This window comes from Solanum verrucosum, unplaced genomic scaffold (genome assembly GCF_900185275.1).
Source record: "Solanum verrucosum unplaced genomic scaffold, falcon-dt-bn FXZP01000287.1, whole genome shotgun sequence".
Taxonomy (NCBI): Eukaryota; Viridiplantae; Streptophyta; class Magnoliopsida; order Solanales; family Solanaceae; genus Solanum; species Solanum verrucosum.
Window position 1 is genome coordinate 1077376 of NW_026020292.1, and position 17691 is coordinate 1095066.

A 17691-nucleotide genomic window follows, 5' to 3' on the forward strand; every position below is an offset into this window, starting at 1 on the left:
TTAATAATTCAAAATATTCAAAAGAAATACGAATAAACTAGGGAGTGAACATACTATTGTTGGCTCAATCAACTTAACACATTTTATGATGCTTCTTTAATCTTATTTAACAGGATGAATGGAGGACACTAGTTCTTCTCAAGGTGAATGAAGCGTTGAAGGCGAAGGAGCTAGAGTCAAAGGGGCAATTAGGACGGTAACTTTATATTGTACCATGTTCGCTTATTTTATTTTGTATGACCAAAACTGGACTTTTCAAAACAAAAAACCATTGACACCTCTAGCTAGCTAGTAGGATTGAGGAATATGATCTTACTTTAATTCTTCTTCTAGAATTGTTTTCTTATCAACCTCTAATGAAGTGTTACATTTCGGGTCTCCACTTTTCTTTTCGTTAATGAAATGTGCAAGTTATTGTTATTATGAACTCAAACAAAAGAACAAAAAAATAGATTTAAGATACTTGTTCAAAAGAAAAAAAAGACGTGGGTGACATTAAGACTAGCGTTCTGTACTGATTGAGTTTGACTTCCAACTTGAGTTCCACATAGTGGTGGAACTAAAATATTCAAAAGAAATAAGAATAAACTAGGGAGTGAGCATGCTATTGTTGTTCTTGTAGGATCTGTAAAAGATGACTTATGTTTTTATAAAGTATTAAATGTTCATTAATCTTACGATGTTCGTTTGTCAGGGGATCGAGTTGGAGCAGTGTATGTGAAATTAACAAGTTGTCATCTGAAGGTATGTTTTTTTGATCCTCTTTGTTATAACTCTTGTACAAAATCTTAAAAACTATTTTCTCTTATCTTATCAGTTGGATCACAAACATGAGGCTGCTCGTGCTTACGATATTGATGTTGATTACTACAAGATGATGAAAAATTTGAAAGGTTGTGTGGTTCCTTATTGTGCTATTGTACAAATCTTGTCAGTTGCAGGAACGTCTTATGGATATATGTCTATTTCTTGCAGAGGCAATATCATGTCTAGAGAAAGAAGCACATTTAATTCTGTAAATTGGAAGGCTAAACGCGGCCAAAGGACATTACTTGGTACAACTATATTGTCGATGAGAATCCAGATGTGCTCTTTTTGTTGTTTTCGATAGACGACTTCTAAATGTTTTCATTATGCGTTTGAAAGATACATAAAAAAATCTTTTGGATCCAAGAAATTACTAAATTATATGAACACGAGAACAATTAGTGCTGGCTATCATTTACTATTAGAAAACAATAGATCTTTTCCAGAGTATGGATTTAATATCATCTACAAATCAGTGCAGACAAAAAATTGCAGAATACTCAGCTAAAGTAGGAAAGTGAGATTCTTCGTCTTGAAGTAGTACGTAATACAGTTTTGTAAATTTGAACATGGAAAGAATAATTGGTCAAGTTTTTCTTTCTATATTTGTCACAAAGATATCGAAGATCAATCGCAATGTTTGAGGAGATAGCATCATACTCCATCAGAAACAACTTTTTGAAGTATGGAGTTAGAGGACATCTTCTGAATGCTGGTATTTTCTGACTTTGTAGAGGTGATGTTGTTGCAATTAACAACGCCTTGGAGCGATATCAGGTAGAGTATATTTTCCTGTCAAGACTCTTAAAACTTCAACTAGACATGATATAATTTTCATGCATCCTAATTTACAGATACTAGATAAGACATTTCCAGGGACACGCGAGTGCAAGTTTCTAATGGTATGCCATATAGCTTGTATTAACTCTAGGATCATTATGTCTTCCAAATATGATTATGGAGATTACTTTTGCAATGATAGGGTTTGGCAGCTGCTATTGACAAAGAGAGATGTTGCAGAATTTACTAGTTGTCTCAAGGAATATGATAGCACCATAAAACTGGTAAATTTAAATTTGTACTTCCCTGGATCAATCAACCTTAACATATTTTATGATGCTTCTTTCATCTCATTTAACAGGATGAATGGAGGACACCAGTTCTTCTCATGATGAAGGAAGCGTTGAAAGCGAAGGAGCTAGAGTCAAAGGGACAGTAAGGATAGTTATTTTATATTGTACCATGTTCGTTTATTTTATTTTGTATGACCAAAATTGGACTTTTCGAAACAAAAAAATATTGACACCTCTAGCTAGCTAGTAGGATTGAGGAATATGATCTTACTTTAAGGCTGTGTTTGTTATGATGGAAAATATTTTGCCATTACTAATAGATAAATCAACTTCACTATTTTAATTTTAAGTCGAAATACCTACATTTGTTTGTTTGTTTGATAGTGGAATATAATGTAGCAAGGTCTAAGATGATCCTTAATTAGATTTAGAGAATTCCTAATTTGTTTTTTGAATAGTGGAATTGAATGCTCATGAGTTAGTTTTTGGGGATAAATTAGGTTACGGTATCATGTTTTTACTCCCGAGCCTACGTGCTCTAGTTGGGTGTGTTAGAGTGAGTCAAAGTCCATTATTGGTTTGGAACGGACGGGTGGTTAGTAATTGGACTTTTGTAACTTTCTCTAATTGAGCTAGCTTTAAAAGTTGAATTAGCATCGGGTGACTACTAATTTTAATGGGCAAATTGGATATAGAGGATCATATAGGAATCCCAACTAGAGAGTGATCATGCTATTTTTGGTCTTGTAGGATCTATAAAAGATGACTTACTATTTTATAAAGTATTAGATGCTCATTAATCTTACAATGTTTGTCTTTCAGGGGATCGAGTTGGAGCAATATATGTGAAATTAGCAAGTTTCATCTGAAGGTATGTGTTTTGGATCCTCTTCGTTATAACTCTTGTACAAAAACTTAAATTCTTAAAACTATTTTCTCATATCTTATTAGTGGATCACAAACATGAGGTTGCTCGTGCTTACGATATTGCTGTTGAGTACTACAAGATGACAAAAAAAATGAAAGGTTATGTGTTGCCTTATTGTGCTATTCTACAAATCTTGTCTGTTGCTGGAACGTCTTATAGATATATGTCTATTTCTTGCAGAGGCAATATCATGTCAAGAGAAAGCAACACATTTATTTCTGGACATTGGAAGGCTAAACGCAACCAGAGGACTTTACCAGGTACAACTATATTGTTGATGATAATCCAGATGTGCTCTTTTTGTTATTTTCAATAGACGGCCACTAAATGTTTTCATTATGCATATGAAAGATACATAAAAAATATTTTGGATCCAGGAAATTGCTAAATTATATGAACACGAGAATAATTTAAAGCTGGCTATCGTTTACTATTAGAAAACAGCTGATCTTTTCCAGAGTATGGATTTAACATCATCTGCAAATCAGTGCAGCCAGAAAATTGTAGAATACTCAGCTAAAGTAGGAAAGTAAGATTCTTCATCTTGAAGTAGTACGTAATACATTTTATATAGTTGAACATGGAAAAAATAACAGATCAAGTTTTGCATTCTATATTTGTCACAAAGATATCAAAGATCAATCACGATGTTTGAGGAGATAGCAACATACTCCATCAGAAACAACTTATTGAAGTATGGACTTAGAGGGCATCTTCTAAATGCTGGTATTTGCCAACTTTGTAGAGGTGATGTTGTTGCAATTAACCACGCCTTGGAGCGATATCAAGTAGAGTATATTTTCCTATCATGACTCTTAAGCTTTCAATGGGATATGGTATATGTTTATGCATCCTAATCTACAGATACTGGATACAACATTTTCAGGGACGCGCGAGTGCATGTTTCTAATGGTATGCCATATAGCTTGTAGTAACTCTAGGATCATTATGTGTTCCAAAGATGGTCATTATTTTGTCTTGAAATTAATTATGCCAAATCTTTTTCTTTTAAAGTAACAATTTAAAAATAGTTATATTTTTTATTTATTAAAAATTCTTTGTCAATATATGAGTTAGTTTCTTCAAAAAATCTCTTTCAATTTTATTGCCTTTCAAACAAAAATGGGTTTTCTTATTTAATCTTTTCTAAAATTAGTCAAATGTTTTAGTCAAGTCGTGGTCAATCGCACGTTAGTGGACATTTCAAGGGCCTAATTCCTTCTCAAAATGTAAATTGAATCCCGAACTCACTTTGGATTTCAAATAATTTTTTATTTGTTTAAATCTTTTGAAAATCTTATGTTTTCTTAATTTCTTTAAAAAATTAAGTGAAAATTGATTTTTCTTGAAAACTCAAGTTAAGTTGATTTTCAAAAACTAAAGTCTTTCTTATTTCTTGAAAACCGAAATCATGACTCTACTGGGGACTTAATTAAGTTCTAACCATAATGATTTGACTATTTGGCTATTTATTGTTAATTATTGAATTGTTTATCTATGTTTTACTTGTTTAAATTGCAATAAATTATTTCATTCATGGCATAACATATATTCCGTCAATGATACTTCTTTTATTTTCCACTTAAAGGACGATTATTCCGGCCACAGTCGTTCGTCAACCAAATTATTCTCGGGGTACCTGGGAATGTAGTTGGCCACTGGATGGTCAACGGTCGCTAACTTCCCCAGCCCAAGTAGTCTACTTGCGTCACTGATCCACACAAATAAAGCTCACTCTTAGTCAAACTAGTGTAGAGAAAAACTCAATCCCGAAAAGTAGCGCACTGGCCTAACCCAACACCTAAGGCGTGTTGGACCCATTAGAAGACCACATTGAGTACAAAGGGACCCCAGCCCAAACGGACGCTCATACTTACGTGCTTGAAGGATGTATGCGCTGTTTTGACAAATTATTGTGCCTTAGGTTTGGGGGGTTTACTAATCCTTTGTATGTTTTTGTAGGTGGCTAAGCAATTCCTGAGTTTCAAAATGGTCAGCGAGACGCCAAACCTCCTTCGGTTTTGGTGGAGCCATCTCAATGCATGTCAGAAAAGAGAAATTTCAATCCACTTGGGCCATCTCCCATCAATAATGAATCTTCAAGTCTGGCCTAAGTTCATTGAAGTGATCACTCGGTACTAGTGAGATGAGATAATGTTTTTTCGATTTAAGGATGTCAAAATAACGCCGACTGTTGAGGAGATTAAAGACTATCTAGACACCATCGGGATGTGCAATCAGAGGAAAAAACATCCAGATCATCACATATTACTACCGAATAAGACGTATAGCTTAAAACTAAAAAGACATGTTGTTACTAGTAAATGCAGACTGGTTAGATACCCCGAGTATTCCGTTTATGAAATTCTTTGAACGATGGGGGCACGAGAATTATTATGAAAAATTTCCAAATGAGTTTCTCAATCGTGGTACTTGGAGTAAGTGATACACTTAAATTACACCTCTTTTCTGAAGCATAAGCGATCGTTATCACGTAAAGAGATCAACTTGTAGGTTGGGGTCGATCCCACGAGGAATATGGTTTAGACTAGTAACACCCCGAAAATTCTATGACTTAAGTTAGAGCCTCACCTTATGAATAATGACTTAAAAATAGTAAAAATGATGTTTCTAAACATAAATTAATGCAATTGACTTGGTTTGGAAGATTAAAAGTCTAAACGTCAAGAAACGACCACGACGTCAGAAAACTAGAGAAGAATGTGTTATAGTGTGTCCTTAGGTTTTGGGCAGGTTTGGGAGTGTCGTATGATGGTATAATCTTGTAAAAAGGTTTAAATTAGGTAAATATATGTTTATAGGGTCAAAATGTTTGAATACGACTCACTGGAGCAATCCTAAAGGTCCCCGAGGAGGACCCCAGCCTTGGCCAAGCAAGCTGCCAAGGCAGCTTGCAAATTGCACTTGGAGGGAATAGCTCCGTGTCGCGGACTAGCTCCACCAAGGAGCAAAAAGTTAGTTCGTGACGCGGTCGTGTCGCAGACTCTACTGTCTCAAAATTTAATTCCAAATATCTTCAAGGAACAGCTCCGCGTCGCGGAAGAACTGCAAAAATTCAGAAATTGATTTTTACTTCATTAAAGAGTCCAACTAAGTGAAGGGTATTTAGGGTACTTTAGGGGACGTGTATATAATGATTTTTAAGTCAATTTACCTCACTTTTATCACTCAAACGCAAAACCCCTCAGATAAAAACCTAAAGTACTTCCTTCTCTCTACTCTCTCTGTCCTCAAGAACTCCATTGAAAAAGATTGGAGCTTCAAGAAGAAAACCAACTCTCCAAGGTTTCAACTCAGATTTTCGTGGTTAATTCGTCAATAAGGTATGGTTTCTTATCACTCTTGGGATTCCTTTCCCCAAGAGGCCCCTTCAAGATAAATTTTAAAATCTCTAATTTCTAGGTTTCAATCCAAAAATGTGGGTCTTCTTTCTAAAGTGAAATTGATGTTATAAACTAACTTTGATTGATGTTATATGAACAATTATGGATGAATTTATATTGTATTGGTGGTTTCTTGAAGAATTCCCCACGAGACCCATGTTTCTCCTTTTATTCCTAATTCTAACCCTAGTTTGTGTTGGATATTGATTGAAGGCTATGAATTGAATGTGATGTTATGTAATTCATATTTTTATGATGATTCTACCCTAGGTTATGTATAACTCCTATGAAATTAGGGTTGAGTCTTTGAATGAAGCCTTGAAGGCTATGAATGGAATATGTCAATTGTTTATATTGATGTTGATTATGTTATTACTTCATGAATTACCTTGTATTATGGATAGGTTATGAATTAATTGGTAATTGAAGTATGAATGTCCCAAGAAGGGAAAGAAGGTATGAAGATTGGTTCTTCTTGGAACTCAAGTATGGAAGGTGAATTACTTAGATTGTAATGATGCTATACCTAATGTGTTGTTGTGGTGTTTATGACATAGTTTCCTCATCCTTAACCCTCTACACTTGAATTAGCTATGAAGTATGTATGTATGTTATGGTATGATTGCTATATGATTGAAAGGTAGTTCTCATGATTATAGTGCAATGTAAAGTGAAAGGTTTACTCACTTGCTGAGTGTTTCTAAAGTGAAACGATTGTTACTCACATATGAGCTATTATGGTAAGATGTGTACATAAGAGTCGAGTAAAGGCTAATGTAAATTTATGTGATGACTAAAGATGATTAATGTAAACTCCATTGAAACATGCATAAAAGGACATTTAGTCAAAACATGCTTTTTACCAAGTAAATTTGGTTAAAAGTGTTATTTCAAGTCATTTGGAATTTCGAGACTCGAATCAGATTTTCGTCGATTCCAGCAGTTTTAGAATGTTGAAACGGGTCTATGAGAATTTACGGAGTCAAATTCGGAGTTAAAACGAAGATTTGAGGTCCTAAGTTGCAAAAATTGTGAAATTTTGATCAAGAGTTGACTTTGGTCAACAAACGAGGTTCTGTTGCTCGAAATGGAATTCCGAGGGCGCCATTGGATTCAGGGGGTGATTCTAAGTCTAGAATGAGTCTTGGTTGAATTTTTAGAGGCCCCGAGTGCGTTTCGAGTTTTGAGCCTAAAGTTAGTTTCTTGACGCCTTATCGGATACCGGGTCAAGGAGACCTCAAATTCAAATTCCGACGATTTCATTGAGTCCGAAATGTCATTTTCAAGCTAGTAGCATATTTGGTTTGTGTTCGGGAAGTGCCAAATGAGTTTTGGATGAGCTTTTAAGCTTCTTGGATGCTTTGACACTATTTCAGCAAATTGTGGCAACTAAAGGGTTCATTATTAGTTTTAAAAGTCGAAAAATTATTCCGAAGGTTCTGAAATTTTGAGCATGAATTATAGGACTTATCTGCAAATTTTGGTGCATTTTCGCTAACCCGAGATTTGACTTTTATCGCAAATAAGAAATAATTGTTTACCGAGTAGAAATGATATTTGACTGGGCAAACGAGCATGAAATTGAGCTCCAATTGAACGAGCAGGTCCGTATCATTATTTAAGACATTTACAAAAAAAGAATCGGGTCATTTCACTATCGTATGAGGAAATTACGGCCTTTTTAGTGAAAGATTAACTGCTGTTTTTCTGGTGCATAACAGCCATGACTGTTATAAAAATCTCAGACTGTGTTCATTTGGTATTTTGAGCATATCGGGAGTTCTAGAGATCGGAATGGAGTGATTCTTACGGGTTTCTTCTTGAATTAATATGAGGGTTAGTATTCAATCTTCAATTCAACATTTTCTCATAATTTCTTTATCTGGTTTTTTTTCCCTATCCGTAAACCTCTTGGGAAAAATTGGGGTTTTATCGATTTGGACTCCCTTTTTGATGAAAAAGGTATATTTACGATCCTTATGTTATGGGTAAACTGATTTTAACATAAAATTATTGATTCATCGATTATTTTCATCATATTAACCGCGTACAATTTGGACTTTCCCGGTAAAGTTAAAGTTTGATAAATTGAGAATTTCAAGGTCGATCTTAACTCCGTTTTTGATGAAATTTCATATTTGAACTTATCTAAGCATGGGTAAGATGTTTTTCAAGAGATATTTCATTTTCGAGTCGGGGTTTCGGATCCGAATATTTTAGGCTTTTTCAAGAACGTGGATTTTCCTTCAAATTGAGTTTGTGAATTAATTTCAGCTCCATTTTCAAATTGGTTTTCACCATTAGCTTCCAAATACTTTAAGGATTATTTTACATCAAAAATTTTCAGATTTGGGTATCGTTTTCCGGTATGAGACTTTTGGACCGTTTGCCCTTTTTCCCTAAATTTCTTGATTTTGGTGTCATTGGACTCGAATTGTGATTGTGAATAATTGTTTGAATAGATTATCGTGATCCGGATTATACTCGGAAAAGAAAGGCTCAAGTCAAGTAACTTTTGGAGTTCGTTTTAAGGCAAGTGGCTTCCAAACTTTGTAAAACTCTTAGACTACGCCTGACTACTTTCCTAATTGTGTTGGGGGAGTAATGGGGATTGAGGATGAGTTTTATTTGTTGATTGAAATTGTTGTAAATGAAAGATGGGGAATAAAACGATCTAAATGTGTTATATGTGACTTGAATTTGTTGAATAAGTCATGTGATAACTGATATTGAGGGGATAGAAGAGCATGAGTAGGCTATGATTGATACAGACATTGATGTTGAGACAGATGATGTGTAATACTATGATGTGGTCGTGATATGGTTGTGATTGAGACATGTGATGTGTAATAATATGATGTGGTCGTGATATGGTTGTGATTGAGACAGATGATGTGTAATACTATGATGTGATCGTGATATGATTGTGATTGATGACGTGTGCATATTCATTATTCATCCCATGTGTGAACTATCTGTTGCATGAGTTCTGAGACACTGATATGAGGATGGATGGATATGAGACACAGTTGAGACTAGCTCCGGCTAGAGATATATGAGATGGACTAGCTTCGGCTTGCGATTTGGATGCCGATGGGATCTGGTTCCGGCGGTGATACATGGTCCATGTGTGGCCCCCATGGGTTCTGATTTGAGTATTCAGCGCGGACTGATTATGTCAACAGATGTGTATCGTAGGACAGACATGCATTACGACTACATGGCATCATTATTGCATTTTGCATCGCATTTGCCTTATCTTTGTCTGTGATGTGTGGGTTGTATCGATTTACTCTTCTTATGTGGAATTTGATCTACTTGCTCTTATTTGTTGATCTGAGGTTGATGATGATATACTATTGGTTCTGGCTGTTAAATATGATCTGTTTAGTATAGGTTGGTTGGTTTGCTGCTAGATTGAAGTTTCGGTGGTTCGGTTGGGATTGAAAGGAGTTGTTTGTAGCTGCTAGTTTTGCTTAGTTTAGAGTTACTTGCGAGTACCTGTGGTTTTCGGTACTCACCCTTGCTTTTACACAATTGTGTAGGTTGGCAGCTCTCTCTCAGATTCAGCTTAGTATTTTCTTTAGCAGATTGAGCTTCGGGACATACTCGAGAGGTAGCGGTTCATTCCAGATGTGCCCTTGAGTTATCTTTACTTTCAGTTTTGTTCTATTCGAGAACTATACTCTGAGACTTGTATATTTTTATTCGAATTCTGTATTTAGAGGTTTGTACATGTGACAACCAAATTCTGGGTAGTGTTGAGTCTTAATTAAAGTCTTCCGCTTATTTATTATTTTTTATTCTCGTATTTCTACTTCTCTATCGTTGTGGTTGGGTTAGGCTGACGTGTCCGGTGGGAAATGGACACGTGCCATCGCATCCGGATTTGGGGTGTGACAGCAGACCTGTTCCTTCGATGTGATAATTTTCTCTATGCGTCAGGTAGAGGCCGCGGACTCCACTATTTCAAAAATTATTTCGACCAAACATTTTAATTCATCTCCGCATCGCGGACATGCTCCCCAGACAGTGTTTTTCAACCGTTTCACATGTTTAACTATCTAAAAACACTCCTAAACATCCCGAGATCTTTCCTATCACAAATCACAAACTTGAATTCATAAATCAAATTCAAGATATAGTTAAGAGTTAAGTTTTTGAGAATTCTTTCGAACATTCTAAGAAAGTCCCTTTGAATCCTTTTGTGGAGTTTTCTACAACTTATAGTAACTTGTTTCAAGACTCGAGTAAGTAAGTATGAGAATGAGAAGAGTCATATACATGAGTTCCTTATTGATATTTTGACCCTTGAGTCGAGTCGTTCATGCCCATTACTTCCGCATGAACTCCATCAGTTGAGTACCTTTGAGAGGAGTAGTATCGTCGAGTTCTAAGTCTTGAGTATTGAATTCCTAATCCCCTTTGAGATTATATTTCTAATCATGGGACTATTACATGTCACCCATTAAGTCCTTGATTTTAAAAGTCAAGTCAAGAGCAGTTAAGACCAAAGTCAAGAGAAGTTCTTAAAGTTTTCCAAAAGTCTTTTGCAAACGTTCTAACCTTGTTTAAAGACTTAAGTTTTGAGTTCAGTAAAGAGTAAAGTTGAAGTTCTTTTCTTCAAAGAAGTATATGGGGACTATGTATTCCCGAAAAGATTTAAAATGTTTTCACATTTAAATAAAAATGGAAACTGAGATTTCTAAAGAGCTTTCGGGCTAGTTTTCATAAAAGAGTAATCGCTTTCTAAATTGAGCAAGAGAGGAAACTGAGATTTGCAAGATAGCCTTTGAGCTAAGTTTTTGAGCACTAATCTCAAATCACAGAAGAAGTATATTTTTAAACATAAGGGATAATATTATTATATTTTTGGGAGTAGTATTGAGCACTGATATGGGGGAGAATTCAGAGAACTCACAGCCCCCATAAACCATGTAGCCATCATGGGTAGAAAAGGGTCATACTTTTTAGATGATTCCTTTAGTGCTTTTTAGCATAGACTAGTGGATCCACTTAGTAGTTCAGGTCCTATACCCTTGGCAAGGTATAGGATGCTCTGGCAGCATAAGGGAAATCGATGTATCATCACAATAGCTCTTACGTGATGGTTGTCGATTAGAGAAACTCCCATAGAAGTTATTGTATTCTTATATACACAGTTATTTGTATTTTTACATACATTTCAGAGTTATGTTGTATCCTTGCATACACACAGAGTTGACATCATGTTTTTAAACAACTTTTCTTTATATTGCACTTGTTTTAAACTGATTTATATCGAAATGAGTTCAGTTATATTAAGTTGAGTTGAGTTGAGCCAGGTAAGTTCTTTAGATTCCTTTCAAGTCTATGTTGTATTTAACATTCCAACTTGCATACTCGTACATTCAATGTACTGATGCCAGTTAGCCTGCATCTTATTATGATGCAGATACATGTAACTAGGATCGGCATTCAGCGCATCGTTGATCCAGTTGAGAACTCCAGAATCAGTTGGTGAGCCTCTTTGCATTCCGTAGGACTCCTTTTATTGCTTTTAGTTTTATTTTTAGTTCATTAGGATGTTGTGGGACTTGTCCCAACATCCATCTCAGTTGTGTTAGAGGCTTCATAGATAGTCAGACAGTTAGTTATGAGTCTTTTAGCTTTGTATTTCAGATGTTTTGCTATGAGAGTTGAGTAGCCAGTTTGGCTAGTTTGAATGCTTTCTTTAAAAGACATTCAATGTTTTTCATAAGTTCCTTATTTGAGGATATTTCTGAAGTTTAAGTCTTCCGCTGAGTAAGTAAGCCAGACCAGGGGTTCGCTTAGGGCCAGAAATGGTTCTCGAGTGTCAGCTACGTCCAGGGTATAGGCTCGGGGTGTGACACAGAAGATACTGGCTGCAGGAGAAACAATACACGACACAAATCTATGGCATAAAAGGCTTGGACACCCATCTCAACAGATATTGAGACATCTCAACAGTTATTGAGACATCTCAAGTTAGCTACAAGCAATAAAAGTGGTAAAGTATCTTCAAACTGCCCTGTTTGCCCTTTAGCAAAGCAAACTAGGCTTACCTTTCCTATTAGTAATACTAGAGCATCCATGATGTTTGATGTTGTTCATATGGATCTATGGGGACCCTATAAGACCCCTACTCTAGATAGAAAGCATTATTTCTTGACAATAGTAGATGACTATAGTAGATTTATATGGTTCAGTTGTTGCAATTAAAATCTGAAACCATTGTGGCTATCAAAAATTTCCTTCCCATGGTTAAGACTTGGTTTGATTATCATATCAAGATTGTAAGATCTGACAATGGAACAAAGTTCTTTAATTCACAATGTACAGACTTGGTTCATCATCTAGGAATATTGCATCAAAGCATTTGTCCTCAAACACCACAAAAAAATGTTGTGGTGGAGAGGAAGCATAGACACATCCTTAACATTGTTAGAGCTATCAGATTCCAATCTCATTTGCCTATTAGATTTTAGGGGTATTGCATCAAGGCTGCAGTGTATTTAATGAATAGATTGCCTTCCTCAGCTATTGCTAACAAAAGTCCATATGAACTACTTCACTCTAAACAGCCAAATATGTCTCATCTAAGAGTCATAGGTTGCCTTTGCTATGCTTCAACACTGCCCAGAGGGGATAAGTTCCCAGCAAGAGTTGCTCCTGCCATCCTCTTAGGGTACTCAGACCTACAAAAGGGTTACATATTGTTGGACATCAATTCTACGAAATTGTTTGTGAATAGAGATGTGGTTTTCCACGAAGAAAATTTTCCATTTACCAAAGTGATGCCTCAGATTAAATCCTCAGTTGATGTACATGGTTCCCCTTTAGAGACAATAGAAAATATTGATGTGGTGAATGAATCTGCTAATGAAGATAGTGAGGAACCTGAAGTTATTGTCACAAGAAATGAAGATGCTCAGGCAGTAGATGTTGGTGTTGAGAATTCTTCAGTATGTTAGATGCCTGAAACTGATCCAGTACTGGAAATTTCTGAAGATTTCCCTGGGGTACTATCACATGTTGACCCTCGTATCAGAAGAACTTCAAGAAACATCAAAGAGCCAATTTGGATGAAAGACTATGCCACTACTAAGAAACACAGCAGCACCAGACATCCCATGGCCAATTCTCTGAATTATGTCAAATTGAAGCCTTGTTGCAGAGGCTATTTGAGCAAGCTTTCTGATTGTGTGGAACCTAAGTATTTCAGCCAAGCTGCAAAGGATGAGAGGTGGATACAAGCTATGCAATAGGAAATCAAAGCTCTTGAGGAAAATAATACTTGAATAGTTGTTGATTTACCAAAGGGCATGCATACAGTTGGTTCCAAATGGATATACAAAGTGAAATGTAAGGCAAATGGTGTGGTAGAAAGGTTTAAAGCCAGGCCAGTGGCAAAGGAATATAGCTAACAATAACGACTAGATTATCATGACACTTTTTCTCTTGTTGCCAAGATGGTGACAGTAAGATGTGTCATTGCTCTAGCAGTATCAAAAGGCTAGACATTATACCAGATGGATGTCTATAATGCATTTCTTCAAGGTGATCTAGATGAAAAGGTCTACATGGAGATGCCCGAGGGCTTGAAAAGACCAGGTGAAAACAAAGTATGCAGGTTATTAAAATCATTGTATGGGCTTAAACAGGCCTCAAGAGAATGGAACTTAAAACTCACAAAAGTATTGCAGGCCACATGTTTTACTCAAACTGCTCATGATTACTCATTATTCACACTTAAAAAGGGGGAAGACCTTGTGATTGTTTTGGTCTATGTAGATGATTTATTGATTACAGGGTGTATAAGGAAAGCATGTACAGACAATTCAAGCTGAAGGATCTAGGTGAACTTAAATTCTTCTTAGGCACTGAAGTGTTGAGAACTTCAGAGGGAGTTATTTTGAATCAAAGGAAGTATATCTTAGAGCTTATTGTTGATGCAGGCCTGACTGGTGCTAAACCTGCATCCACACCACTGGAGTCCAATTTGAGATTGACATCAGTGGAACATGATCTAGTAACTAGCTACACTGGAGATGTTGTGCTCAATGACATTACTTCATACCAAAGGTTGGTTGGTAAGATATTATATGCCACCATCACTAGACCAGATATAAGCTATGCAGTGCAAACCCTCAGCCAGTTTATGTAATCTCCTAAGAAGTCACACCTGGAGGCTTCTACTAGAGTGGTTAGGTATTTGAAAGGTACAGTTGGTCAGGGTATTTGTCTGCATTCTAAACTGACCAACATACTCACATGTTGGTGTGATTCTGATTAGGCTGCTTGTCCGAACACAAGAAGGTCCATCACAGGGTATGTCATCAAGTTTGGAGATTCTTTGGTATCCTGAAAATCCAAGAAACAACAGACTGTTTCAAGAAGCTCAGCTGAAGCTGAGTACAGAAGCATGGCTTCAGCAATCTCAGAAATCACCTGGCTCCTAGGCTTGTTCAAAGAGCTAGGAGTGTCTATTCAGTTGCCTATTACTGTTTTCAGTGACACTAAATCAGCCATCCAACTAGCAGCTAACCTAGTGTTTCATGAAAGAACAAAACATATCGAGATAGATTGCCACTTCATCAGAGACAAGATCCAAGCAGGGGTGGTTGACACTTCCTATGTACACACACAACAACAACTTGCAGACTTATTGACAAAAGGGTTGAGTCAGGTCCAACATGTATACCTTTTAGGCAAGCTTGGTGTGGTTAATGTCAGCTTGAGGGGGTATGTTGAAATGGCTAGATATTCAAAAGTTAGTTACTAATCCATTAGTTAGTTAGAAGGTCATTTCAGTGTTAGTTAGTGCTAGTTAGTTACCTCGATTACTATGCTGATGAATCAGTTAGTAGATTAGATTCTTCTTCTCTAAATTCATCAATGGTGCTATGAGCTTGTATGCTCACAGTTTTCTTCATTTATAAACAGCAAAATTACTGATATTTTTTAGATACATCTATTGGAGTAATTGATAGATTTTAGGTCTTTTGTAAAAATCATAATTGACGTATGAATTTGGAGATACATCTATTGGAGTAATTGATAGATTTTAGGTCTTTTGTAAAAATCATAATTGACGTATGAATTTGGTGTTACAAACTTTGTAGCTTTCCTGTATATGATTAAGGTGTATGATTATTGGTTGAAGAAATTTTAAATTGGTTATATTATTTATTATTTTGTGTTAGTATATTTCACAAGACAAAAACAATAAAAAATATATATAGAAACACCATTCTGCATACCAATCTATGTAATTTGGTTACCATTCTGACTCTCCTGCACTTTTTTTGTGTACATTCTGTTTATGTATGTATTAATTATTTGTAGATTTTAAAATTTCACTAATTATTTTGGAGATTGGTTAACAATGAGATATAATCTAACATATGTAAGTACGTGGATTACAATATTGAAGGAGTGATATATGATGCGAACACCAAATACGAAGACTTAATTACTGCTATTGCTTCCCAATTGGGTGTGGACACAACCATATTTCATTTAGAACTCAAATATGTTGTGAATGACTCTTCTCCACCAATGAAGATTCAAAACGATATGGGTGTCCAAGTTTATTTAGATTAAAAAATTCAATTCTGATATGGACGTCATAGAGTACCAAATTCGTGATCAAGCAACAAGGCAAGAAATTATCAGATCAAATACACCTGGGCATAACAAGAAGACTTGCCCCAAATTTGCGAATCAAAATTAACATTGGTGTGTTGTTAATTTAATTTTTTTTTGTTATACTTTAAAAAATTATGCAGTTAAATTTTGAAGGTCTTTGTTGAAATTCGGATGTTTTAGGTGAATGTTAAGTGCACTTCAGTCCAACTCCGATTAATGTTTGATGTACTGAATGTTATTATTGGTGAATTAATTGTCAAAGCATTGGTTTTTGAATGTTTGTTATATAAACTTACCTTGTTATACACAAATTTATATAAGTAATTGTTAATGTAAAGACCGATATATATGGTTATATAACAAAGTTAAAATTTTATGCTATACAAATTTAGATTTTCGTACCATTAGTGTAATATTCAATTGTAAATGGATAATTAATGATATTGGTGTATATACCGGATGAAATGAAGGTATTATATACCAACGTCCCGTAATGGATCTGTAAACAACTAATTAACTCAAGAAAGCTAATTTGATACAACAATGGAACACAACATTTTGATAATATATACACAAATAATTAAATGTAAATGTCAGTTACTTGACAACAATATAAGCACCAATATTGATATATTTCCGTAATATTTACAATGTTCATAATAATTGGTGGTATGTAAGTACTGAATTATTGGTATTATATACCAAACTCACGCAATTAATCAGTAAAACAACTAATTAACTTTTAAAAAGAAGTAGTTTGACACTACAATGAAACACAATATTTTGACAATATATTTGTCAGTTAATTGAATACATTATAAGCAGCAAAACTTATTCAAAATATCAAAAAAGTATCCAAAATACCAAAAATTTATCCAAAATACCAAAAACATATCAAAATACCAAAATAAAAAAACATTTTTTAAGAACAAAACCAACAACATAATTCATAAAAACGTTTCTTAAAGGAACATGTTCCTTTTTAATCCTTCATCTTCTGGATTAACTGGCAATTTTTTTTCAGTTGTTTCGCTTTCACTGTGATACCAGTAACAACTTTCCTCTTTCCATAATTTCAAAGTAATGCTCCATATCTCAAAAGAAAATTTTCAGAATAAAAAACTGGCGTTCATATCTTCTCGACACACATACTCATCAAATACGCAAGTATACAGACGACAATCGCTACAAAAAAATATGGAATATGACTTTTTCGAGGCGTTCTATCCATAAAAATCAAAATATGCAATAGAAAAAATAAATTGATGAAAATGAAGAACTGAAAGTAAGACAATGGTGAAGATGATAGAAGAGAGAAGGGTGAAAACTTTTAGCAAAATAAATTACATATGGAATATCTAATATTTCGAATGAATTAAAATGTTGGGAAGACAATTTTTTTTTACTTTGATGCAAAGACTTTTAGAGTATATTGGAGAAAATAATGCATGCATTAGCTTGATGTATTATTTAGTACCTTGTTTGGTACACTTTTATAACATATGCATAACTAATGCTTATATTAGTAATACACTCTATTGTGTATTGAAGAGTGTATTACTAATACCATCTATTTCTATGCATTATTAATGTAATGGGTTCTAATGCATGCATTAACATTATTAAAGACACAATTGCCCTCAAAAACTTCTGTTACATCCTTTCCATTATATTTGTGGAGGGTATTTTTGTAAACAAATATTTTATCTAAAAAAAATATGTAATGCATAATATTTTTAGTACAACAAACCAAACATGACATAAAAAAATCTCATCATAACTAATGCAAGCATAACTAATACAAGCATTACTAATACACTATATTTTG

The 17691-nt window shown here is 34.9% G+C and overlaps 1 protein-coding gene and 1 pseudogene across 1 annotated transcript; both read left to right on the forward strand.

Annotated features, from left to right (window-relative positions):
• Positions 1-118: 118 nt before the first annotated feature.
• Positions 119-13186, forward strand: LOC125834507 (alpha-soluble NSF attachment protein-like; annotated as a pseudogene).
• A 558-nt stretch (positions 13187-13744) lies between these two features.
• Positions 13745-14674, forward strand: LOC125834508 (uncharacterized). Its single transcript, XM_049513646.1, has 3 exons — positions 13745-13845; positions 14025-14297; positions 14509-14674. Exons 1-3 carry the CDS (start codon positions 13745-13747, stop codon positions 14672-14674), a joined length of 540 nt encoding a protein of 179 aa, XP_049369603.1.
• The last annotated feature ends 3017 nt before the right edge of the window (positions 14675-17691 follow it).